The sequence below is a fragment of the Branchiostoma lanceolatum genome, chromosome 9 (assembly GCF_035083965.1).
Source record: "Branchiostoma lanceolatum isolate klBraLanc5 chromosome 9, klBraLanc5.hap2, whole genome shotgun sequence".
In the NCBI taxonomy this organism is placed as follows: Eukaryota; Metazoa; Chordata; class Leptocardii; order Amphioxiformes; family Branchiostomatidae; genus Branchiostoma; species Branchiostoma lanceolatum.
In genome coordinates this window covers 4,137,976-4,164,157 of record NC_089730.1, presented here as the reverse complement: position 1 = coordinate 4,164,157, position 26,182 = coordinate 4,137,976, and the positions used below count along the sequence as shown (strand labels likewise).

Genomic DNA, 26,182 nt, shown 5'->3' with positions numbered 1-26,182 from the left:
ACATGATTTAGTAGGATTTGTCCGTACATGTAAGAGCTGATTCATGAGAGCATGAGCTTATGGTTATCCCTACCTCCGAACAGCTTAACTATATAATCTTTTCCTTTATTTGCATTAAATGGTTAGCTAAGCAGAATGGCAGGCACTCAACCTATGCCAATCAGAGTTACAATCTGAGGTCACAAGTGCTTTCCTTATTTGGAACAAGATGATTATCAGCTAAGAATTTTTAGTATTTAGGGTGTCAGACTAGATATTAATTATTAAACGGCAATGCCAATGTTCTAACCTTCCATGCCCCTACTTTTCTAACCTAACTTATTCAGATTAGTATAAATTCCACAGCAATCTGATATACTGGCAATATAGACCTTATTCTGAATCAAAAATAGTTGTTAGGCTATAGCAGCTATTTTTTTGTTCGTTTCTGTTCTATATATTTACTCAGACTATCTTTGGAAGGAAGGAAAATGTACATCTCAAAAACAAGCTGAATTTGGTAGAGAAGACTGTGAATTGGCAATGTTGAGGATATTTGCCTTGTTGTAGAGTTTATCTTTGATATTTGAGTAGATTGAGTACCACTGGGACAGTGTCACAAGACTCCAGCCAGAATTTTAGATGGTTGAACAGTTGTGCCTTTATGTATTCATACAAATTTTATGGAATTCCTACAAGTTTTACCTACTACAAGTACATAGTATTACCAATCTTACTGGATTCATACAATTCACTACTATGAAACTTACAAATTTTGCGAAATTCATACAATCCACTGCTAAGAAATATACACATTTTACGGAATTTATATGAGTTTTACAAATAGTAAGGATCATATGCATTCTGTAAAACCATTGGTAAAACTCATATACATTCCGTAAAATTTGTATGCTTGTTAGTAGTGGATTGTATGAATTCCTTAAAATTTATATGTTGTTTTAGTAGCGGATCATATATACTATAAGATATGTACGTATTCCACAAAATTTGTATGAATTCCATAAAATTCGTACGTATTCCACAAGACTTGTACTAATTCCGCAAACTCGTAGGAATTCTGTAAAATTCCTATGAATACTTAGGCACCACCCTTAAAAGTTGGGAGAAACCCTTTATTCTGGCTGGGGGGTCATGCGCAGGTAGCCCTTTCCGGAGGGGACATCCAGAGTCTCCACCCCCTTGGGGAATAGTCCGGCCTCTTCCTCCTTCTTCACCGAGGGAACAACCATGCACTTCTCACCAACCTGGAGAGAGAGAGAGAACGGAATAGAGTCTGTAAATATTGAGTGCGTAGAATACAAAATGTGTCACAATGGTGGCAACTACCCTATACTGTAATTCACTTTATCTTCATGGTAGCAAACTTTCAGGGTGTAAGGAAAATGGGCATTTTCACTGAACTTTAACCTAGGTTTTTTCACGGTGATGATAAATTCATGCTAAAGAGGTGACCGAGAAAACAGTGAACATAACGTTACAGTGAAAGAAACAAGAATTACAGTATTTTGTGTTTGTGTACATAGACAGGAAGTGGAGTTCTCTTTGGAACTTGTGAAGAAGAGAATACAAAATGTGTCACAATATGGAACAGTCTTCACACAAAGCTCCTCTTTTCTGGTGTCTAAAATTGCCCTAAAAAGCCATTTTGTCCCCTGTAGCATCTTCACATCATTTGACAGAGTTGTTTCTCATAACTAATGTTTCTGGGGGCCACAAGTTAAGGCCTTTAACTAGGAACTTCTTTATGAAAGTAAAGCAAAGATTTCTATATTCTTCTGGCTTGTTGAATGAAGTCAGTTCTAATGATCTAACTATGCACTTCAAGAGGAATGTTTTCAAAAGTGAGGGATGCATTCTACTGGCAATACTCCATATGAATCATAGAATGACTTCATCAATTCATTTGGAAGAAGAGCCAATGACACAACATTTGGTAAGTTGCTTCTCATAACTAATGTTGCTAGGTACCGCAAATGCAATTTTATATATCAGATATATAATTTCACATATCATTAAGGACAGAGACGTCGGGCATTCTTCTGAAGTTTCTTCAATGAAGCCAATTCTAATGATCTAACAATGGAGAAGAATGCTTTGGAAAAAGAGAAATGCATTCTAAAGATACAATAGAGCCTGTGGTCACAAGGAACTTGTTAGTAATACTAGTATGCCATTTGCCTGATAGAATGGCTAGGAACAGTTCACTTCATAAATTCACCATCATTTTCACATTGAAGCTTGGCACACAAATGCAAATCCATTGCAACATGTTTTCACAGTGGACTAGTTTCAGCCCTTCAATATACGGAATCCGATATACTACAGACACTTACACACACACAAGTATACACACACATGCAGACAGACACACACACACACAGGCATGCACACACACACACACGCATGCACACAAACACACACACACACAGACACACACACATACACACACACACACACACACACACACACACAAAGGTGATCTTACCTTCCAGTCCACAGGAGTGGCCACCTTCTTGGTAGCAGTCAGCTGCAGAGAGTCAATCACACGCAGGATCTCACTGCAAAAGAAAGCAGACGTTCAGTACCAGTGTTTTTTTTCCTCTCTTGTACATGAAGACAGAAGTGTCAAACACAATAAGTGTGGTAATTAAAAATTATTGCCATTAGCGAAGGTGTCTGGGTTGATCTTACTTCATTGTAAGGAAAGTACCTACGTGTACCAAACGGTCACCAAGCTCTTTATCATTCTGTTAAAAAACTTTGCCTGTCTATATATGCCTGGATCTCCTCATGTTTTGGTGTTCACAGAGGTATTTTGGTAGAAGGCATGATGTTCAGCATGTTTTTTGTGATAATACTGTAGATCAACTGGAGTAGGTTGAAAACCCTTTTCAAAGCTAGAATACTGACACTCCCACCAGTACGAAATCGGACACCGCGTAATTAAGTAGGACCTGTGTGCCGGGGTGCTAGACCTACTAACAAGGTATAGAGTGACAGGCGGGCGTTCCCCAGGGTTAGCGCGGACGGATTTCAGAAATTCCTGTGGAATTCTGGGAATTCTTGCAAATCGGGCGTAAAGTATACCATCAAGCTCGCTCCTAAAGCTTTGCTAAAAACATGTATAGGCATGACCTTCAGTACCAAGGGAACAGATACAGATACTGTCATCACTAATTCACAAACTATTACTGTAAACTTGCAAAGATCTATGAAGAACCTACGTGAAGTTCCTCCCGGTAGTGGCAGGGTACAGCATGGACAGCTTCAGCCTCTTGTCGGGGCCAAAGATCATCACCTGTGGGAGGGGGGCGGTGTCGTTAGTTAGATGTACTCCTCAAAAGTGAAAACATATTCTTTTCACTGTTTCTTAAAGTACTTCCTCTGATATTTGTTTCTGGACAATGTGATTGAATGCTAGCCTGCATGCCAGCCAAGGACAGTTAATTGTACAAATTAGTTGCAAAATGAGCAAAAACATAACGTTAAGTGGAAAAATATATCAGAAAGCGGGCACTATTGTCATAGAATGCCAAAGTCAATTACAATGTTAAAGAAGAAGATATGAACGAAAAAAATGAAGAAGCTATTGTTAGGTACACCATTCTCTGTGTTAGACATTTCTTCAACCTTCCTGACCACTTAAATTTCATAATGATGACGACTTTTTCTTGGCCAAGCTTTTTCTTTATTCATACGCCCGCACCAGTTTTGGGTCCCTAGAGGATGTTATCCATATAATCAAATCATCATGGCTTTAGGCCACACCAATTTAATTTCTTGGTTAACAGATTTTAAAAAAAAATGCTAGATTGGAAAATCAACATGAAAACAGAATCACAGAGGAAGCTTTTGTACTTTGGTGCACACAGTTTCAGGGAGTGAACAGGGTCAGGTGCAAGTTTTCACCCCAGCCTTCTGTTTTAATGATGTCTTTGTGCTAAAATTAAACAAAAAATCCGTTAACCAAGAAATTAAATTGGTGTGGCCTTAGTGCGAAATTAAGTTACTGAAAACAAAGGAATCCGCAGTACTCACAGCCCTGCATGTCAGCGGCATGCCGGCCCCCGCGGACTCATCTGGGTCAATCATGCCCAGCAGCTTGGCGACCTCACGGCTGTCGTCAGCGATGATCTGGTATGGGAAGTCCCCCTTGTGGTTGGCGTGAGACTGCACGTCCTGGAGAACAGAAGAACAAATTTCACGAAAAGTTCTGAGTTAAATAGCTGAATATTTTACTACCTCTTGCACATTTTTACCTTAGTTTAGATATGCTACGAGGGGTGATCAAAAAGTCCTCGGCCTCTCTCAAAAAACGTTGTTGAACAAAAATTTTTCTTGCACTATTTTTCAACATAGTCTCCTCTGACTTCAATACACTTGGTCAAGCGATGTTCCAGCATTGCTACCCCCTGCTGGAAGTAGGTTGCATCTTGGGCCTCTAGATAGGCCTCAACAGCATGGATGATGTCATCATCAGTCTCGAAACGGTGACCACGTAAGTGGAACTTCAGTTTAGGAAACAGGTAGAAGTCCGACGGTGCCAGGTCAGGTGAATAGGGAGGGTGGGGTAAGAGTTCAAAGCCACATTGGGTCGCTGCTGCCACTGACACCTGTGCTGTGTGAACAGGTGCATTATCCTGGAGCAACAGCACGCCAGCTCGGAGCTTTCCTCTCCTTTTCTCTTTGATTGCTGCTTTTAGCTGTCGCAGTTCTGAAGCATAGTACTCTCCATTGATGGTTTGACCCTTTTGCAAGTAGTCAATCATGATGACTCCCTCGCTGTCCCAGAACACAGAGGCCATCACCTTGCCGACCGATGCCACGCGCTTGAACTTCTTGGGTGGCTGCGACCCCTTCTTTGTCCATTCTTTACTCTGTTCTTTTGACTCTGGATCAAAGTGGTGAACCCACGTCTCATCTTGGGTCACAAATCTCTTGAGAAAGTTGGCCGGATTAGACTGGAAAAGGGCCAAAAGCGTCCTGGAAACTTCCAACCTGTTCAGCTTCTGATGACGAGTCAACATTCGGGGTACCCACCTTGCAGACAGCTTGTTCTTCCCCAAGATGTTGGACAAAACATTTTGAACTGAGCCATAACTGATGCCCAATGAATGCTCTATATGTCGGATGGTCACATGTTTGTCATTCATTATCATGCGATGGATGGCCTCAACTTCATTCTCCGAGGTGGCTGTTTTGGGGCGTCCCGACCTTGGGTCGTCTTTCACGCTCTCCTTGCCTCGTTTGAAGTTAGCAACCCACTTCTTTATGGTGGAATAAGAAGGGGAGTCCTCACCAAGTGTCTTGGCCATGTCTTCGTGGATTTGCCTGGGTGTCATACCTTTTTTTCGTTACATATTTGATAACAGCACGAACCTCTGTGGCGTCCATTTTGTGATTTTCTTCACACCTGCTGATTTTCAAGGGGCGCCGCGCGCTACTTAATGAATATGAAAATTTGCATTTCTGTGGGCAGTGTCTTAAGATGTCATAGTATACAGTTATACCCAAGAATGGAAGTTACACCCATCGCTTCTAGGTGAGGCCGAGGACTTTTTGATCACCCCTCGTATGAATTATATCATACCCGTGCTAGGATGATGTTTGATACGGGTATTCCGGACTGGACTATATCTTATGGTATTGCATGAGTTTCGAAGTTGTATTGCACAGGCTTCCATCAAATGATTACAACCCGATTTACATGCACTGCATGCCGAAAATTTGAATACAAGATTTGGATGCTTGAATTGATGTTGCTACAATTTTGTTTGAGGATACAAAATTTTCTCAACTTCTGGCACATTTTGCATTGATATGTGTATTTTTTTGTGTGGGTACAACATAAATGAAATAAAACATTCTCCTACTCTGAGCCTCGCCCACAGCCCATACGATTTTTGTTCTGTATTCTGCCTGCCAACCACGATGTCTATTATAAGCTCTACATGTGTTCACTGAACATTGTACAGTGTTATGATGTGTTGGAGGCACCAATTACAGCATTTACAGAAATACCTAGCCAACAATTCAGTTACTGTGTATCGAGTCTACAGTTGTGAAAAGCACGGGGCGAGTAGTACAGCCTCTTGGCACTAGGACCACACTGTTACAGTTGCGTACAAAGAACTTTGCTAATGATGATGATTTACAAACATAATGAAACTATCAATGGATAAAGCGAAGAAGTAAAATGGCTTCCCGCCCACCTTGATCCAGCCGTTGTGGCTGTCTGCGTCGTCGCAGGACAGAGCGATCATCTTGACTTTGCGCTTGGCAAACTCCGGCGCTAGCGTGCAGGCCCTGCCCAGCTCCGTGGTGCACACCGGGGTGTAGTCACGGGGATGGGAGAAGAGGATTGCCCAACTGGAGGGAAAAAAATCAACAGTACATTAAAGGTAAAGTAAAGCAGTCATCCTCAATTGAGGTGAAGCATGATGCTTTTTCAAGTAGCTAGTAGTGGTAGTGCAATACAGTCTTGCCATGGCTCGCATATTTGGCCAAGCACACCGGGTCACCCCTACTCTTCTCGGTAAGTGTGTTGGGTTCTTTTACATGCAGAGGTTTGACACATGAGGCTTATGGTGCAGCTCAAGCGAGGGTACCCTTCCCGGATTCAAACCAGGATTCAACTAATTGGAACCAAAAGGCTCAACTGCGCCTAACAATTGAATTATTGGGCTACATGGACATGGCGTCACATGGCGTAATGGTATGGTGTTTGGCCCAGATAGAACCCAGAGGTCCTGGGTTTGAATCCCTGACATGCCCTGTTGAAGTTGTGTCCTTGGGAAAGGCACTTAACAAGACGTTCCTCACTTCACTCAGGTGTGAATGAGTACCTAGCTTTGATAATGCACGTGTTTGAGGAGAGCCACACCTCAGCTCGAGCATGTCAAAGAACCCACCACACATACAGAAAAGAGTAGGGGTCCTTCACAGGCTGAGTTGATCAAATAAAGCTGTCCGGATATGCAGCTTGTACTAAACTGCTGTGTTACCTCATGACAACAATCATTTCTGGATGATCACAAGACCAAGGGCTGCAGTCTTTTAGAGGGGCTGCCACACAAACTCCTGGGTACCCATATGCGTGGACATCCCAAACATGATATATGCTAAGCATATTCCCAATACTTCAAGAAAATGTTGCATCCATGCCCCCTGACAGCTTATGTTGGAACTGCAGACTATCATTATCAAGCTTGACTTTACACCTCCTTGGTCAAAGCAAAGCTTGCCCCAAATGCAGTAAAAAGCGTTTCAAAATTTGTCTCGGATTGTCGGTGAGAATCCTGTCAGCAACATATTCCACCCCCCCCCCCATATGAAATATCCTGCCACCGCCTCTGTAAAATGTAAATATACTGTACATTTCGTAATTCGCATCCACAGCAGGTCCTCCATTGAGTATACAAACTTCCCATACGAGCCATCACTGTGATGTCACAGTGACACAGTGGCAGGCAAAAATGCAAAAGATTAATTTACATGTTAATTGATAATTTGATCTGCTAATATTAATCAGTTATCTGCTAATGACATTTTGCTACCAGTTGTTGAATACCCCGGATCAATGTAAACAAAAACAGTGATCGTCCGTATTGACGTCATATGGTGATACCGGTAGTCTTAAATTCAATCCCCCTGACGTCCATGTTGGATTACACACGCATGTTAGACTACAAATCCTAATGATCTACTGGATAACTTGTTGCATTTTCCAGTGAGCCAGAGTTGACCTATTTTTTCCTATGCAAATGATGTTATGGTGAGCATTTGCTACTTGGATGGTGTATAATGCTAATCACAACACATGAATAGAGAGTGTTATGATTTAAGGTTTGTAGGCACTGTTCTTGCCTTGGCAACGCCTGGAGTTTTTCCTTGCCATATTTTCCCCTTATGAGGGTCTCTATGGGGGTCCACGGAATACTTGACACAGTAAATAAAGGAGGGCTTGCAATGATTAACGGTACATTTATGAGGTCCAGCAATTTCTAATGGTAAATTGATGCACATTCTACACTATGCTAGATTCGGGTGTCTCAATTGGTACATGTAGAAGTAGGCTGCGAAAACATACAAAACCAGATGCCCTGTAGTGATCTGACTTTTGGGTATTCTGGTAATTCAACTACGCGATATAAAGAATTGTACAAAAAATGGCCTGATTTCAATCAAGCCTCCTGTAATAGCCTGGAATCCAAACCTATTATAGCTCCCGATCGCGAGTCTCTCTACCGCAAATAGAGGTATATTTGTTTGCGTCATACAGACTATACAAAAAAAAAGCTCGCTATGCCTCAAGAAAAAGGCATGCAGACCCCCCTTCGTAGAAAGCCTGCCAGATGCAGGTGTGGCCACCTACTAGTACGTAAGAACTGATTACATCTAAGCCTCTGGCACATCTAGGTATGTAGTTTTTCTACATATCCATCATCTGGGCCAGTTGTGTGCAGAGACAGGGTAACAATTATCATCATTAGTGGGAAAAGATGCAACCTAGTAACCCAAGATTGACCTCATATATATAAGGCCACACATAAAAACACCCAACACAATTTGGGTTGTGTCTCAATCAGGGTGAGCTGTCCAGGACCAGTCCCTCCTTATAATTAAGCACGTCACAAATAAGAAATTCAGCTCGGCCGACGTGTTGGCGAGCTTCAAATGTGCATTTTCGGCCGAAGTACGGCCGACGTCCTGTCGATTACGCGGGCTTCGGGCGATATTCAGAAATCAGAGTTGATCCAAATATTGGCCTTTTACCAGGTTAGTCGATACTGACTTCGTCCATGTCCAAGAGATGGTACCATCTCATGGCGGATTTTTAGTTTTTAGTGTTCTACGGATGTCACCCAAGATTTTCATTGGAAAATACGGTCGACGCTCGGGCGATTTTTAAATTTGGCCAGCTTTGGGAGATCTACAAACTCGGCACCCTATTCTCTATTGGTTACAGAGTTTGGCAGCAGGGAGAAGGTTAAAACGACAGATTTAATAATGAAAATTAACAACTTTGGATCCAAAAGAATAAAAAGGACGGAAAATATCAAAAGTTGGAGACAGCCAAGAAAAGCTTGTGATGTAACAGAAGAAAAACAAACAACTTGAGGTTTTGTTTGATTAATCTAGCCACCCACTAGTAACCCCTTTTTATGGCAATTACATTAACCATGATTATCCTCGCCCCACAATAGGCACTGTTGCCCTCAGCTAGCCTACCACTGCACCACTCCAAACTCCCATCGAGCGGCTGCCAAAAATTATACCTGCTGATTTCACACAACTTTGACATGTTAGATCAGTTGGGCTGGCTAAAAAATGGGATTTTCTTATCACTAGAAACACACCTTCATGTAGCCATTTTCTTTTTGGGTTGGTACTTTAGAGTGCACACTCAGAGTTATACATGAACGAAACCTTAAAGAAGCCTGGAGGTATAATGTATTAGGCATGACGCTGTACATAAGCATAACAAAAAGAATGTCAGTGTTTTCTGAAAAGCAGGCATAATTAGTGGAATTAATCACCTGGTGTTTTAGATCACCCGGTGTAGACACAGCGCACATTTCTGTATTGGCTTTTTTTCAACATGACCATTTAGAGGGAGCAACCAAGAAATAGCCCCGAATTGACAACTTTTAATCTAGCTCTGATTTGAGGGTGAATGGGTGAAAGTGAAGCATGTTGTCACAAGATTCTGACCACCTTAGCAACTGCCCACCTTTACATCAACACACTGTTGTTGTCTCCCACATAATTTCAGGTTTACTAGTATTAAAACAGGTTTAAAACCTTCCATAGCAAGGAACCACATTATTATTGTGACGGTTATATATGTCTACACACCTCACCCATATATACTGTAAATACTGTAAATTATGTGCATCATTTGGGTGAAATGACTTGCAAAAATTAGCTAAAGAAAACAACATTTGCTTGGAGAATTAAGGACCCATTAGCACAGGCTAGACCATTTGTCTGGATATAAGAGTCTTGACATTTCACAGAGTACTTTTCAGGACCAGTCATGTATGAAGTAATGCAAGGCTTGAAGGTTTGTTTTTCTATGTACCTGCACGGGTGTAGATGAAAAAAAGGTATAAGTTTAAGCTGTTTTGAGGCTGTAGGGGCAGTTGCTTGTTATCCACTGTGACTGGGGCACAGTTACGGAAGGCAGAGCCCATCCCTCTCCTTCCACCGCTTTTACCTCCCAAAACAAAGTCAGGTACCCGGAATACACAACAATAACAAACTCGATTTGCATGTTTTTTTTTGCTTAGTCATTGTTGTTTTGCGAGACACACCCCACACCACAATTAAGTCTACAACCTGTTGATTAAAATGCTTGAAAATCCCCCACAGAGGATTAAGAAATTGTTCAATTAGTTACAAACGGTGCAGCAAAAGTTTTGTTTGTTATCTAAATCTCGAGACAAGCCAAACATAATGAGATGACTGTCTTTCTGCCGCTGCAAAAGAAAGTTTGTAACTGACACTGCGTACCACCTATTGTTTGTTGACCTGCCTCAGGCAGCATTTACGCTGTACTGGACTGACTGGAAATAATCAAACAAATGTGGTGCAGTATGCAGTTTTCTTGTGGATTGCAAAATCCGATTTCTGGGGTAGTGGGTCGAGGTATTGGGTTCAAATCCCAGTCCTTGTCCTTTAGACCCTTATTTGCAACCTACTTGCTGAGACTCTTATCTTTTAAGAGGCTCTGTGCCCATTTCCGCAAGGCGTAGGCAGCCTATTTTGATTTTTCGTAGTTTGCAGGGAATTTAGCCGTCTCATTTGCTTAATTTGTAATGTGGCGACCAAATTTTTCGTAACTGCCTTCTTTGATTTTAGCGTGATACATACTAGTAGGGGGTTCTGAATTAAGCCTTGTCGGGACCCCCATCTTTCGGAGGGGCAGGGAAAGTACTTGTGACAATTTTGTCTGATGTTTGAGGAGAGCCACACAAATTTGTGCAGGGGTGATGCACCTTGTAACCCAGATATGCAATGGCCAGAACCTAGTATTAAGTCTTGAACAAACAAGCAAGAGGGTCTGCATGGGGATGGGGGTGTTTTCCAACAACGTTTTACACTGAATTCAGAAGAACCCTTTTAATATGTATTAAGCTAAAATCAAGGGAGGTAATTACGCAAAATTTGGTCGCCTCGCTACGATTACGAATTACATGACAAGACAGCTTTCCCTACGAATTACGGGAAATAAAAATAGGCTACATACGCCTTACGGAAAACAGCATGCAGGGCAAGTCTTTATCCCCAAGCAGATGCGAGATGTATTAGGAGTCTACGTCCTTTCAGTTGTCTGCATCAATTTTCTTCTCCCTTCCTGGACTTTAAGAAACAGGTAGAAAATGCTTCAGATGTACTGAATCCAACCCTACATTTGCTTAGTGATTAGGTATCTTTTGTGTTGTCCTGCAAGGTGTCAACAGTAGAATATAATTTGCACAAAAAAATGACCAAATTCGTAGGTTGCAAATCAGGGTCTAAAGGACAAGGGCTGGGATTTGAACCCATGACCTCGACCTATTTCCCCAGAAATCGGATTTTGCAATCCACAAGAAATCTGCATACCGCACCGCTTTTGTTTGATTCTTTCCAGTCTCGTATAGCGTAAATGCCTTTAACTACATATACACGTTATCTGCTTGAACAAAACGACACAACACATGCAAATCTTCAGTTCATAAAATAATTCTTTATATAATCCAATATAATGTCCTTGTATAATCCTGCTCGTTTTTCCTTGCCCAGCCTGTTCCAAAGACACACAGCCCTATGGACTTTAACCTACATTTTTAAGCGTACCAACCCTAACCTACATTAGCTACGGTGAAAAAAACACAAGAAAACTTACGAATTTGCAAGAAAATCGTGCATCTTGACCGTTCCTTCGTTGGTGACGACAGTCAGGTTGGGCATCTCGTCTCCAAGATTCAGTGGCGGCATCTTGACAGTCTTCTTTCTTCCTTAAAACTTAAACAAAAGCTGGAGAAACGTGGCGTGGACTCTTGCAAGTGTGCAGACCTCGGTAAGAAAAGGTAGGTGGGAGGGGCGCGAGAAGACACGTAAGCCAGCTGGTGTAATCACGTTATAGTTCTCAGCCAATGGGATAAGAGAACAGATAGCCACGCCCCCTACACATCCCAAACCCGGAAGTAGTATTTTGACATTTTTCTTCTTTCTCCTCTAAAAACGATAATTCACAAGTTTCTCATTTTTTTTTGGCCATTTACCAAATGTTTAACACGTTTTTTTGCTCTACCATATGGAACGAAGGTATGAAAACACGCCATTATACGAAAATATGTTGACGGCATTTGGTCGTTTGGTTTGCACAGTTAAGGCTGCACTTCTCAAGCCATCCGCAAGGAGCAGTGCTTGACACTTAATTCCTTTGTTGAGCGAACAGCAATGTTCATACTTACCAATGGTTGATAATACGTGAATATGGTCATAAACCTTCATGTAATGTAATCGAAAAGGATATATAGTTTGAATATTGATACAATTTTGACTTACGACTCAGTTGTAAAGGAGTACAGGGTTTAAATATATATATAAACGTTAATGTTGCGTAATGTGGGGATGTAGCTCAGTGGTAGAGCGCTTGCTTCGCATGTAAGAGGCCCTGGGTTCAAATCCCAGTATCTCCAGACGAATTTTTACTTCCCTCCTCCGGAACATATCATGTATTTGAGGTGAGTTAGACTTATCTACCCAAACTACAGGTACTTAAAATGTTTTTTTTGTGCGTATCTTAATTCATGTAAATGCTACGTTCAATATACTTAATATCGTCAGAAGGTTACATGTTTCACATATGCATTGCGTTTTTGTTAAATGAATAATACATACCGTGGTTTAAAAATAAAGAAATGCTGTATTTTACTGTCATCTGTGTCAAAAATCAATACCAATACTGCTTTTATACAATTACAAGACAGATTCTACTGCTAGATAAACAAGAGTCTAAGGAGCCGAAATCTCCATGATTTTTTTTTTATTAATAATAACTTTATTGCAAGTTCATGCCCGAAGGCAAATTGCCGACAAACAAGTTTTATATAATTCGTTTCTTTCGGCGTCATATAGAGGACATTGTCAAATAAAATGTATTTCATTTTCCACTGCGTTCATTGTTGCCATAGTGAATTGTTCTTGCTGTTGTAAGTTGTGTTTTTTTGTGCCAGTGCACGTGGGCGCTTGTTTGGTTCTTATATATGGTTTTCTTGAAAACCACTAGTTCCCTACCAATTTCATTCTATATCCCTCAATGGTACGACCACCAACTGTCGGGTCCCTGGAGAAGTGACCCAGTTTTGCTACTAACGTGACAGGTGTGAGCACCCACTACATTACGTATGCAAATTCAGTCCCGATTTGCATAATTTGCACTTCAGTGTGTACATCTCTGTCCAACCTACCAAATAACATGACAATCTGTCTTTCCTTTCTTCATTTATTCTCCTTAGAAGATTTTTAAAAATACGCCATGGCAGTTCCAGTAAACACATACCACGAAGCCCAAAATCGACCTCGACCTTTCTCCTCCCAACACCTACCCACATACTAAATATCATTACAATCCATCTACACGTTCTTCAGTTATGCTGACTTACCGCATCCGGTGACACAAACATACACACACGGTGACACAAACATGCACACACGCGCACACACACGCAAACACACTAACTTTGCATGATTTGCACTTCAGTGTGTACATCTCTGTCCTACCTACCGGCGTACCAAATAACATGAAAATCTGTTGTTCCTTTCTTCAGTTATTCTCCTTTAGAATATTTTTACAAATAGGCCATTGCAGTTCCAGTGACACATACCAGGGGGCCCAAAATCGACCTTGACCTCCTCCTAACACCTACCCACATACCAAATATCATTACAATCCATCTACACGTTCTACAGTTATACTGACTTTAATCATCCGGTGACACAAACATACAAACACGCAAACACACTAAAAACAATATCCCAATGAAAAAGTCTTTTTTCATGGAGATAACTACGTCTACGGAGATTACTTCCGGAATTACTTCCGGACGTTTCGAGTGACAATAAAACTAGAAATAACTTCAAATACTGGCAATCGATTTCCTAGTAGAAGTTAGCATTGACAGTTGCAATTTCTACTTGAAACACATTTAAGCAAAAAAAGGAGCGTTTTCTTATAGGCTGTATCAATGACTATTCATATTTCCATTAATATGAACTCCATTCAGTTAGTCCTATTATGGTACTAGTATTAATGGGGGGTAGTGGATATACTGTACAGTATTGGGTCAACGACAAACGAACTTGTGACAAGAGGGTCTGCATGTGGGGGTCCTTGTGGTTAACGGTAAATTCGACAACGGCTAACGGTTCAGCAAATTCATAACATGAGACAGTTGGTTGCCACTAGTCGCCCTGATCTTGTGCGAAGAGAACTGGTCACTGAGGTCGTGCATTCCCACACGCCTGCTTCGAGCCCTTGAAATTCAGAGGCCGCTTTGCTGAGAGTCGTCCGTTCAGACCCTTGTAGTGCCTAGTGGCTGACATATGGGCCATAGGGCAACAAGTTTCATTGTTGTTTCAGTAGCAGAGAATATATTGTTACAGGGAGTGGTTGCTAGCCCTAATCCCAATTTGCATACTCGGGGCACACCCTCAAACACGGGACCCCTATTTTACGGTTCCTTTCGAAAGACGGCGCAGCCTCAGCCAAGATGTCCTGACCCCAAGACTTGAACCGGGGTCTCACAGGGACATCCCTTTATATGGATTAATCAAAATTCAAAATCAAATCGAACCAAATTAAAATCGTTGATGTTGAGCTGTCAGTCCCTGATGAAGGTGTGTGCTCCTTGCAGTTCAAGGCTATATCGCTAGGTTTAACACGCAGCGCCATACATATGCTTGTGTCAAATCCATAAAAACAAACATGTTGCCGAAAACACAAGCTTGATTTAGAAACGTCACTTTTTTGTCGAGCTCAGAAACTCACCGATATGTAAAACCCCAGCAAAAATGATGTGCTGTTTTCGAGACCTGCTCTCTGTAACTCTGTAACTACTTGTTGTATGACCACCAAATTTTCAGAGGACGATGCACATTAATTAATATCACATGTACTAAGATAAATATTGTGCCATTATGACGTAATATGACGTCATATGATCATGACGTAATTCTATGTGATTCTAGCCGTCATTTTGGATTTTGACCGATGACGCCATCAAATCAGCATAAAATATTAATGTTAAATCATGAGAGTTACATTGGATTACATAAGATAACAATGTAAGAAAATAAATGTGGTGTACCAAGAAAGCCTCGAAACGTCATTGTTTGAACGGAAATTAGCAGATTTTGTAAGATATGCCTGTCAAAAACCCGTTGCCATGGCAACACGAAAAACGATTAACTTTCTTTTATCAATTTGAAATCTTTGTTAAGGACATTTTATGAAAATCCGTTCAGGAGTTATGCAACATGAAATTAATTTGGCGCCTCAAAAATCCCCTCCCGGTCTGAATAGAGATAGTTCAAAAGCGTGTAGGTCCTTCTGATCTTTCTGCATTATTATTGAATTATTCATACCTAAACATGCCAAAACATTCCTCTTTAATGCATTGATAAAGCAATGTACGGATGACAATCAGCGAAAAAAGTGAAAAGGGAGATTTTACTGAACAAAACATATTGGGGTCATTTTCGACCCCTTTCAGTTATTTTTTGATAGTCGCAAAAAAAGTTTGGATGTTTGAGGGTTCAAAGTCACTTTGATTTGACCCCCGGTGGAGGTCATTATACTGCCGAGCCGACACGTTCAAAGTTTAAAGTTCACACACAGCACTTGGCGGTAGACCCCGCGGAACAAACATCGTTATCCCGCTTAAACAGTCTCAAAACTGGCGTTTTCCTCTACAATCTAACACAGTTTCTGCCTCGCTGACGTGCACAGGAAAACGTCTACATCTCTGTCAAGTTCACGAACTACAGAGATCGCGGAGAAACACTAGTTCGCTCTAGGGGCCACAGTGCTTCTTGTCCCGGGCCGTGATGGCCACAGTCGCCGAGCGTGCTGTGGGGGCGATCGTGGGCGCCGCTGTGGCCGATGCTGCAGGTATATCGATCATTAGTAGCCTCTACCAGGCTCCGCTGATCGCTGGGAAAACAGTAGAAATAGGACAAATAGAGTGAATAGTATGCTGGCCAGTCCGCTGTACAGGGAAGTTCAACAGGGGGTTGTTGGAATTAGCTGTCCGGTCCGATCGGCGGAAACAGCTGTCCGGTCCGATTTCGGGGTGGAAAAAGCTATCTGACTATTTCCGTGTGTGGTTGCGCCCCCTAGCAGAAATCAAGAAAGGTGCAAGAAGTCTAGCGTGTTACCGCATGTCATGTTGTGAAGCGCGCTCATTGGATTCAAGCATGTAAATCAGTACATATTAGCGACATTAAGTCATTGGTGAATGTATGGTAATGAAGGTTGTCCTGGGAATTTGCGAAGGTAGAAGAAGTCAATGAAATATCCAAGCAGATGTGTAGTGTTCACTGACGAATTTTTGGCAATGCCTCAGTGTGAATGTCATCTCTTAAATGACATACATGTACTGATGTGACAGCACATTTAAATTCATTTGATATCCACCAGGGGACCAAAAACAATGGTTGAGATTTTTTATGTCCTCAAAATAAGGTCAATCATATGTTTGACCTTATCATGCCAAATGTAGTCTTCATAACATTATTACCTGATGATATGTGAGGACACAGTTTTGAAATATCAATTGTTAATCTTTCCATCCCGTTTTAATTTCAGCCCAGCCTCTTCACTGGATCTACAACCTGCAGACGTTAGACTCCATCATAGCTAGTGAAGAAGCACCCGAGTTCCACCAGCCCTCCGCTAACCCGTTCTACAGGATAGAGACAGGACGGAACAGTTGTTATGGCGACCAGGCTTACGTTATACTAGAGTCACTGGCAGAGTGTCAGGGTGAGAGATTCCACAAGCTTGGGGGTGAAACTGTCAAAAAGTACATTGGTCAATTTTACTTACATTTTCTTTGTATTTAAAGGTCTGCTTTCCAAGTGGCGCAAGCGGTAACGCAACCCCGCTGCTTCGCCATCTGGATCCTCAGTGGTCGACTCGATCTCGGACATGTTGTAAGGGATTGCATTCGTCATTTCGTAAAGCCAGCGGTCCCGTGTATGAGGGAGCTTCGGGCGTAAGCCTCAAACCTCTGCACGTAAAAGAACCCAACACACTTATCGAGAAGAGTAGGGGTGACCCGGTGTACTTGGCCAAAAACGCAAGCCGTGGCAAAGCCACATTGCACTGCCACTTATTGAGCTACTTGAAAAAGCATCATGCTTCACCTCAATTGAGGATGACTCTGCAGCTTTACCTTACCTTAAAAACTATGACAATATCTAATCTCCATGCAGATCTATAGGTGGCAACCAGTATCCAATAGACCACCGATTGCCAGTTATTAGCTAGCCATTTAGTATAAAGAATAGAAGTTCGAACACAACTTTGCCTTCGGACATACATGTATTTGTACAGTCACTGTGGTGTCAACTTTCCCTGTCAAGTAATAATCGCTTTGAGACAATTGGACTAGAGCTGCTGAAACAAACTATGTTGATACATTCCACTTTGTGATGAATTGTCCAACTTATAGCAAAGAGAGAGATCTGCTTTTACAGAATATTACTACTAAGACAAACTTTACCCTATCTGGTACACAGAGCGATATTTTCTATGTACTGTTGTCATGTCTGACTCCTATATCCATGTACATAGGTCAATTTCTCCATAAATCATTCGAAAGCGAGACAGAATTACCCATACATGACTATATATTGTAACAAATACACTGGTTTCGAAAATATTTTGTTCTTAGAATTGTAGGATAGATTAGCCTTGTAGAACAGATTGTTGATTTCATGCCATACATTGTACCATGTACGATTGTTGAGCAATAAAGTTCACTTCACTTCACTTCACTTCACTTCACTTCATGTACATTCATTTTTTTAAATCTGATTTCAGGGCTTGATATTGCTGACTTGAAGCAGAGAATGTACCGGGTGTTTGGGCCAGGAACAGACTATGACGACGCTCAGAACTTGGAATACAAGCCCCATGAAGGTAGGATGGAGGTTCTCCCATAGCCTTACATGTAACCTAGAATCCCAACTGTTGCCAGGGCCAGTATATAAGCCAACTACTTGGCTCCAGGTCCAAGAGACAACACGCCCAAGAGAAGACTTTGCCTCAGCCCCCCTGCAGAAGACCCTAGCTTGAAGGCATTGGCTGACCCCAAAGTTATGGCTGCCCAATTAGGAAAGCATGTTAAGATACACTGAAATAAGGCTTCATAAAAGTACTAACCCAAACTTCAATCTTATAAATTCTTCTTCACTGGAAAGTCACAAGGGCTTAGTTGTTAACCATGCAAAGAAAACAGAGGGTTGTACAATTGAAACTCTTAGGAAAGCTGCCAGTTTCAAGGAAACCCTACCTTTGACCCCAGATTTCTGATGTAACCCAACAACTCACATCTATCCTTACGCCAACTGGAATGGCAGAACTTAACAAATTTCAACCAAAATGGGAGAGCTAAGATTTTACCTGTTCCCTCTAACTAAAAAAGTCTCCAGATTGGGGAAAAAATTTCAAGGAAAAGAAAGGTTGTAAAGATACGTAGGGACTAAAAAAAGTATTCAAATGTTTTGCACTCTACTGCGCAATGCAACTTTGGGGTCAGCCCTTCAGCCCCTAAGGTCCACTATGAGCTGGCCCTGGTAACAGTCTAAATCATGAGGTTACCTCACATGATGTGCTGTTGAAAGGAGTTGTTGAAATAAAGAATGGAAAGTTGAGACGCTACTGTACTCCACTTAATATGTCTGTTTCCCTTTCCAGGTGTGAAGAAATCCTACCCCATCAATGGTTCCTGGAGACAGGCCAGCATTAAAGACTTCCTGAAAAACACAGAGGCAGGGAAGGATGACACAGGTTAGGCACAACTTTGCATTCTCTGAAAGTTATTTTTGAAATGTTCAGTTTTTTTATTATTCTATGCTCTTGTCTTTCAGACATAATATTGTGCATGTAATATTTTGTGATGATAAAAGTTTCTTTATGAATGAAATAAATATTGCGGATCTGATGAAAGGTGATGATTACTGACTTTCATCTATCCTTATACACATTTCAGACATCTGAAATATACATTAATTTGGCATTGCGTGGCGCAATCGGTAAGGAGTTTCACCTAGAACCAAGAGGTCCCAGGTTCGAAACTACTGCTATGCCCCGATGTTGTGCCCTTAGGAAAGGCACTTTACACAATTGTTCTCCTCTACCCAGGTGTGAATGGGTACCTGACTTCGGTTGGGGAAGGTCGTATTGAGGTCACCTGCTGGCGCCGAATGGCAGCCGCCCAGACCCTTGCGACAGTTCCACAAAGTGCAAGTGTGGAGCAAATATGTATCTGTTGTGTATTATGTGATTGTAAACCCTGCAGTAATTCAGCACTGCCTGTCATTGCACAGGTAATTTTTGACCACTAAACCAATTCTGTTCTACTCCAGGGTCTGAAGAAGATGATCAGGTTGATGGTGCAACCAAGGTTGCCCCGTTGGTTGCCTTGTATGCGGGACAGCCCTGTATGTTGGAGAAGGTTGAAGACGCTCTCAGGGTGACACAGAACTCGGACACTGCTGTAGCGGCAGGTCTTACAACTGCCAGGTACATGTATGAGAGGGAGTTACTAACATGTATGTCTGTTTGCTAGTTTCTCTCTCTCTCTCTATCCAATTTAACGTCTTTTGTTCCCCATCATATGGAGGTCGGACGTGCTTGCACATGGAGTTTTTACGGCTGGATGCCCTTCCTAACGCCAACCCAAACCCTTCTGCTGGGCTTAGGACATGGGGAATGTGTGTTAAGTGCCTTTCCCAAGGGCACAACGTCTGGGTGCATGTCCGGACATGTCTGGGTACTCCACTGGGGATTGAAACTGGGTCTTATTGGTTTATAGCCGGATGCTCTGCCACTGTGCCACACAGACGCCACGTTTGTTTGTATGTATTGCATACCCGGTAAACCACATCAAGGCTTAACACACCAGGTTTGTACTGAAGAGTACAAGCTGCATATATATATAAGACGAATTATATGATCCACACACACCGGGAAGTACCCCTACTCTTTTCGATAAGTGTGTTGAGTTCTTTAACATGCTTGAGGTGTGGCTCTCCTCAAACACAGGACCTCCATTTAACGTCCTATCCAATGGACGTCCCTAACCGAAGCTGGGTTTAACTCATTTTTACCCGAGTAAAGTGGGGAAAGTCGTGTATAGTGCCTTTCCTAAGGGCTCAACGCCAACAGGACAAATCACTGGGAACCCCAGATTCGAACCCGGTATCTCTGGGTTCTGGGGCTAAACACCCTAACACTGCGCCACCTCGGCGCCACGGGTAACAAAATTCATTAGATTGGTGGCATTGGCATCTGCATCTGTATAGCCGGTATAACCGCCCTTCGGCGTAACACACCAGCTTTGCAGGCACGTGGCGCGACAGCAGCTGGTTATATTACACTGAACGGCCTGTCACACCTAACTTTTGCACATCTGACTGCAATCGTTCTTTGAAGAGTAATGTGGGCATGCATGGGATGAAAATTTAAAGACTGTTTCAATTTTCTAGTTCTAGTAAAGTCTTACTACAGAAACGTTTGACGTGTGTATTACTACAGAATGGTAAGTCGTACATGTTTTTATAGTATTTATCATATCCATGTACAATAACCAAGAAAACATGGTGCAGGTTTACGTTAAAATTGATATCAATTCAACAATTGCTGTCACATAATATGGACGACCCTATGTAGGGTTAGGTCCAAACATGTTAAAGAACTCTACACACTTATGGAAAATAGTAGGGGTCCTTCCCGGTGTTTGTAACAGTGTAGATCATATAAATCTGTCTGGATATGCAGCTTGTACTCTTCAGTACAAACCTGGTGTGTTACGCCTTGACGCGGTTTACCGGGTATGCAATACAAACAAAACAAATAAACAAACAAGCAAACAGCTCGCCTATTTTGCCATTCATTTGATCTAGATGTCATCATTCCAGGGTATCATCACTCCTTTGGAGGAACCCCTCCCTTGTCAGACTCCAGGTATTCCTCTGTCGAGCGGTTCTTGGCCATGTAGGGCCCAGGTGTTGAGTTAGATTGTCCCTCCATCTTATTTTGGGGCGCCCTCTTGGTCTCTTCCAGTCTAGATCTCTTGGTGTCCATTCAGTTGTTCTTAGCGTCCATCTGTTGTCCTGTAGCCTTGTTATATGATCTAGATGTAACTATGAATAATAACAAAAATCTGATTGACCTTCTGTTTTCAATTTTACTTGAACTTGAACTAGAATACTCGAACAGTTTGTTCTCTATGGGAAGAGAGACGGAGTGATAGAGACAGTGATGGAGGAAATGAGGAAACCCGACAGGAAGAATCCGACCGACCTGGACCAGGCGATGGTCAGCTTCCTGCAGAAAGTACTGGACAACAGGGGCGGTCAGCACAGGGAAGTTGTCACCACGATCTTCTCGCAAGACTGACGTAAGGATACATCTATGATATTGGTGTTATTATCTTCATGAAAAATGGAGTAGAGGTTTTGGGTGTGTCTGTCTGTTTGTTTGTGTGTTTGTGTTTCCGGACTACTCTAGTCGCTCAAGAACCTCTTGATGGATTGTGATGAAATTTGGTATGTCGGCGGGTGTTGTCAAGCCGAACATCAAGGTTGATTTTGGGCCCCCTGGTATGTGACCTTGGTACTGCAGCAGAACTTCAATTTTTGTATCTTTTGACCTGGACATGCTGTGGTCTTGTTTTTCTAGTGGCAGATAGCTTGTGATGTAATAAAGAGGTAATCTAGGTTTGGGCCCCCTAGCAGCTTGCTCTGGAACTGTAGGGGCATTTTGTGAAAATCTTCTAAGGAGAATAACTGAACAAAGGAACAACGGAACCCTCCGACCGTATCCGACCCGCGGGAGGGCTGGGACCCAGGGTGATGGGGAATACACATTTTATTTATGTCATACCTTGGGCATACCCACCCAAGAAAACGCACATTTCAATGCGGAATGCGCCAGAAGTTGAGAGAGTTTTGTGTCCTCGAACAAGAACATTGATTCTAACCTTCGAATCAGTTATTTGAATTTCCGACAGCGGCACAACCGGCGTGGAAGGCCAGCAATAAGAAAAAAAAAAGTAATAGTATAAAAACTGTCACTTGAAGCCGGGAGGAGTCTGCATTGAAGCTCATGTGATACGGATAGTTATCACACGGTCCGGAACACCAGGCCCAGGCATGACATAAACACGTATACACACCATAGTTCTACTCCAACTCTTTCGCAATCCTCTTGACTGTAGATTTGCCCAAGTCCCTCCAGTCAGCTGTCCATGGTGTAGTGACTGGTGAGGACTATGTGTCGGCCATCCGTACCACCATCAGGGCAGGAGGGTGTAACTCCAGCAGGTCTTCTATCATTGGGGCATGTTTTGGTGTACAGGTGGGCTTCCCTTTTTACCTTCGCCGGGAATGTATGCATTCGCGGTAAGGTTATGTTATCGGTTACGCCAGCTGTAAAGTGGGTCCGTATGTATGTCGAGATCATAAGTCGAGAGAACTTTGACGGATCTTGCTGATTTTTGGTAGGTAAGTGGCGGTTGTGGGAACAAAGGTCAAGTTCGAAAATGGTTAGCCTGGCGTTTTCCTAAAGTGCTCCAGTGGACTTTTTCTGTTAGTGTGTTTGTATGTAGACAACATAACTCGACGTATTGATGATGGATCTGCATGATTTTTGTTGGGTACGTAGAGATTGTGAAAACGAAGCTCAAGTTCAAAAATGGGTCACCTGGCATTTTCCTGCGGTACTGCAGTGGGCTGTTTATGTATGCGTATTTGTTTGTTGACAGGATAACTCAAGAAGCTGTTGATGGTTGTGCATCATATTTAGTGAATAGGTAGATTTATCAAAGAGGAAGGTCAAGTTCGATGATGGGCCTCCTAGCGGGTACTTTGGGTACTGCAGTGTAGCTTCAAAGTTTGAGGTCGAATTTTCTGCAAGTGCTACGGTCATGATTTTTGTGTGGTAGATAGTCCATGCCACCTGAAGTAAGTTGTGCACGTTTGGGCCCTCTAGCGGCTTGTTTGGAGCTGCAGCGGGTGTTTTTAATTTATTTGTTTTGACCTTAGGACATGAATAACTAGACTTATGGTCAACGGATCGTCTTGATTTATGGTATGTAGATAGCTCGATTAATGATTTACATAATTGAATATTCATTATGCAAATCAGGAGCTAATTTGCATAATTAGCAAGGAAAGTTTATAAATCTGCTGCCTTTCAAAATAGGACTCTCAAACATGTGACATATATAGCTGAAAAAGAGAGAGGTATCGATAGATACCAATAATGCTAATAGCTACCTATTTTGCATAATTAATGTGAAAATACTACTTGAAAATACCACAATAGTAAATACTAAGTAAAGGTGAACAATATCAGACAAAAATCATGCATGACAAGGCCTCATTAACATAATTTATAAGGAAATGTCTACAATTCCCTTTCAATTTGCTTATTTTTAAGTCTATATATTCAGGTTAAATTGCACTGACAGGTGACCTAGTTTACCGGAGCAGGCTCCCTGTGAGACGTCCCTGGAGGACACATGTGATACTTTACTTGCCTGGTGCAGGGCTCTGTTTTGGGGTCAGGGAGGTCACACGGGCATTTAAACACAGCAGCCTTACGATCTAACGCTCTCCCTGTTGGAAGGTATAGGTTTGATAAAAACTGATTGATATGTCGACTATGAAAATAAGAGCATAATTGAAGCAAATACATTGCCAACAAATTGCCTTATTTTCTGTAGTAAAGATAAAAGTTATGATACCAATTAAGCAAAAACACTCTTACAGTGATTATTTTTGTAACTCTTGGGAGAACTCGTGTAGGTATAGGTATGGGTTTGTTTTAAACTTTGAAAGAGAATACTAGTAACTCAAGAAGGTGATGACGGATCGTCATGATTTGTAGGGATGTACATAGTTTGAGTGATGATTTACATGATCGTATAAGAATCATGCAAATGAGGATCTGTGATGTGAAAAAATATACAAACCCTTGCATTCCATTGTAGTCAAACACGTGAGATGTAACTGAGAAAGAGAGGAATATTGATAGATATCAATTATGCAAACGAATACCTAATTTGCATAATTTATGACAAAATACTATAATTCCAGAGTGGTAAATGATGGGATTTCATTCTTGTGACGTTTGGGAGATAATCAAATGTGGACGTTATCAGACATAAATCATGATGGCCTCATTTACATAATATATGAGGAAATGCTACAATGGCCCTCTTTTCTAAGATTTTACTTTGATGCTGTGTTTTGTGTAGAGAAAAGGATCACTTGAAATTCATGCAATCGAGGACCTTATTTACATACTGAGTGATAAGCATTCACTCGAAAAGGCTAACATTAGTCGGCGAAGGTATGAGGTCGTGGAACTCTAGTTTTTTGATATTTTTTTATTCTATCTTATTTTTTGTAAATTTTTTTAAATTTATTTATTTCAATTTTTTCAATTTTGTTAAGATTTTTTTTGGAATTTTTTTATTTGTAATTCTTTAAATTTTTTAAATTATTTTCTTTTAATTTTTTTAAAAATTAAGGTGGGCTTCACTTATTGATTCATTAGTTAAGGGTTAACGACCCGCCCCGAGGTGTATATGGTGTCATATGCCTGGTCATGTGCTATAACCACCAAATAAAATCGCAGAGCTCAGAATTTACATTGTCTCTTTTGTACAGAACATGATAGATTTCATTTTGAAAACCAAAATTTCCACAGATAACATATTGCAATCTTTGCATGTCAAATCTTTCTCACATCTATTTTATTATCCATTATCATCATTCCTCCCTTCTGGGTGTCCTTCTGATAGTCAATGCTGTGGGTGGCTCCATTTACAGTTAGGGGTGAATTTGACTCAATTTGGCTAACTGCTCAGTATATCAGATAATTACATTTGTACATGCAATTCAAGAATTAATTGATTTCAAAAAGAGTAACGTTACCATGTACCAAAGGTATTCAATGTCAAACAGGAAAATGATATTTCTATTTCCTCTTTTTCTAGGTGGGAGTTGAAGGCATCCCTGCTGACTGGAGGGCCAAAACGTTACGTTATGAACAAGTGTTGGAGCTAGCCAGCCGTGTTGTCAGCAACAGATCCTCCCTTTAAACAAGGGGGGGGGGGGCATGGTTGAGGTCGCAGAACACAGTATTTCGCCTATAGGGCTTTACATTGTTAAGGATCCCAAAGTGGGACGCTTCGACGCTTGAAAATTTATAGTAAGGTGCACAATTAGGGTGCCAGATATTAATGTTTGACTTCAAGGTTCAATCTACAAAATATGTGAAAATGAGCTGAAATATTCCGGATTGGTCTTTTTCACAAGCCACTTTGATTTGGCCCCCAGCAGAGGTCACCGTACTGCAGCCGACTCACAGTAGTCAGGCAGTAACAATATTCAGGCGCGAATCCAAACTGACCAAACAAACAACGTAATCCAACTCGTACAGTCTCAAAACTGGTATTCCTCTACCATTCACCACAGTTTCAGCCTCGCTAACGTGCACAGAAGAAAAACTACAGCCTAATTTCAAGCAATGTGACACACTACTTCATACCCGAACTACTTTTGGTGACGGGGATCGCCCATTAATACTGTGTTCTGCGGCCTTGAGAGAAGGGGGTATGTCTAGCCTGTGGTCTGCTGTATGTGCATAATGATAGTTTATGGCTGAAACCACCACAACTGTGAAGGCCAAAAATTGGAGAAAAAGCCAGACAGTAGACACAGTGGCAAACACTCTCTTTCAACCATTTCAGACCACTACCTACAACAAATATCTCATAAAAAACAAGTAATTTCACAATTTAGAACATCATAAAGATAAATGAGATAGCAGAGATATTAAATTTGATGAAATCAAAGGAAAGTATTGTCAGGGTATATAATGAACTACCTG

The 26,182-nt window shown here is 41.5% G+C and overlaps 2 protein-coding genes and 1 non-coding gene across 3 annotated transcripts; 2 read left to right on the top strand and 1 right to left on the bottom strand.

Annotated features, from left to right (window-relative positions):
* Positions 1-1,091: 1,091 nt before the first annotated feature.
* On the bottom strand, positions 1,092-12,094 carry LOC136441566 (peroxiredoxin-6-like). The gene is made up of 6 exons (XM_066437915.1): positions 11,891-12,094; positions 6,213-6,369; positions 4,039-4,179; positions 3,225-3,298; positions 2,486-2,558; positions 1,092-1,244 (listed from the first exon to the last, which is right to left on the bottom strand). Exons 1-6 carry the CDS (start codon positions 11,980-11,982, stop codon positions 1,113-1,115), a joined length of 669 nt encoding a protein of 222 aa, XP_066294012.1. The 5' UTR covers positions 11,983-12,094; the 3' UTR covers positions 1,092-1,112.
* Positions 12,095-12,617: 523 nt separating this feature from the next.
* Trnaa-cgc (transfer RNA alanine (anticodon CGC)) lies at positions 12,618-12,689 on the top strand. Its single transcript has one exon. It is a non-coding gene; the product is annotated as a tRNA-Ala (tRNA).
* Positions 12,690-15,905: 3,216 nt separating this feature from the next.
* On the top strand, positions 15,906-25,379 carry LOC136442141 (crystallin J1A-like). Its single transcript, XM_066438800.1, has 8 exons — positions 15,906-16,162; positions 16,859-17,035; positions 18,098-18,196; positions 18,974-19,066; positions 19,645-19,801; positions 21,487-21,680; positions 22,500-22,639; positions 25,287-25,379. The coding sequence occupies exons 1-6, from the start codon at positions 16,099-16,101 to the stop codon at positions 21,677-21,679; spliced, it is 783 nt and encodes a 260-aa protein (XP_066294897.1). The 5' UTR covers positions 15,906-16,098; the 3' UTR covers position 21,680; positions 22,500-22,639; positions 25,287-25,379.
* Positions 25,380-26,182: the final 803 nt, after the last annotated feature.

Coding starts and splice junctions, on each gene's coding strand:
- LOC136441566 (XM_066437915.1), bottom strand. CDS start 11,982: ATGCCGCCACTGAATCTTGGAGACGAGATGCCCAACCTGACTGTCGTC. Junction 6,370..11,890: donor CACGATTTTCTTGCAAATTC/GTAAGTTTTCTT, acceptor TTTTCCCTCCAG/TTGGGCAATCCTCTTCTCCC. Junction 4,180..6,212: donor GCCACAACGGCTGGATCAAG/GTGGGCGGGAAG, acceptor TCTGTTCTCCAG/GACGTGCAGTCTCACGCCAA.
- LOC136442141 (XM_066438800.1), top strand. CDS start 16,099: ATGGCCACAGTCGCCGAGCGTGCTGTGGGGGCGATCGTGGGCGCCGCT. Junction 17,036..18,097: donor GTCACTGGCAGAGTGTCAGG/GTGAGAGATTCC, acceptor ATCTGATTTCAG/GGCTTGATATTGCTGACTTG. Junction 19,067..19,644: donor GGCAGGGAAGGATGACACAG/GTTAGGCACAAC, acceptor GTTCTACTCCAG/GGTCTGAAGAAGATGATCAG.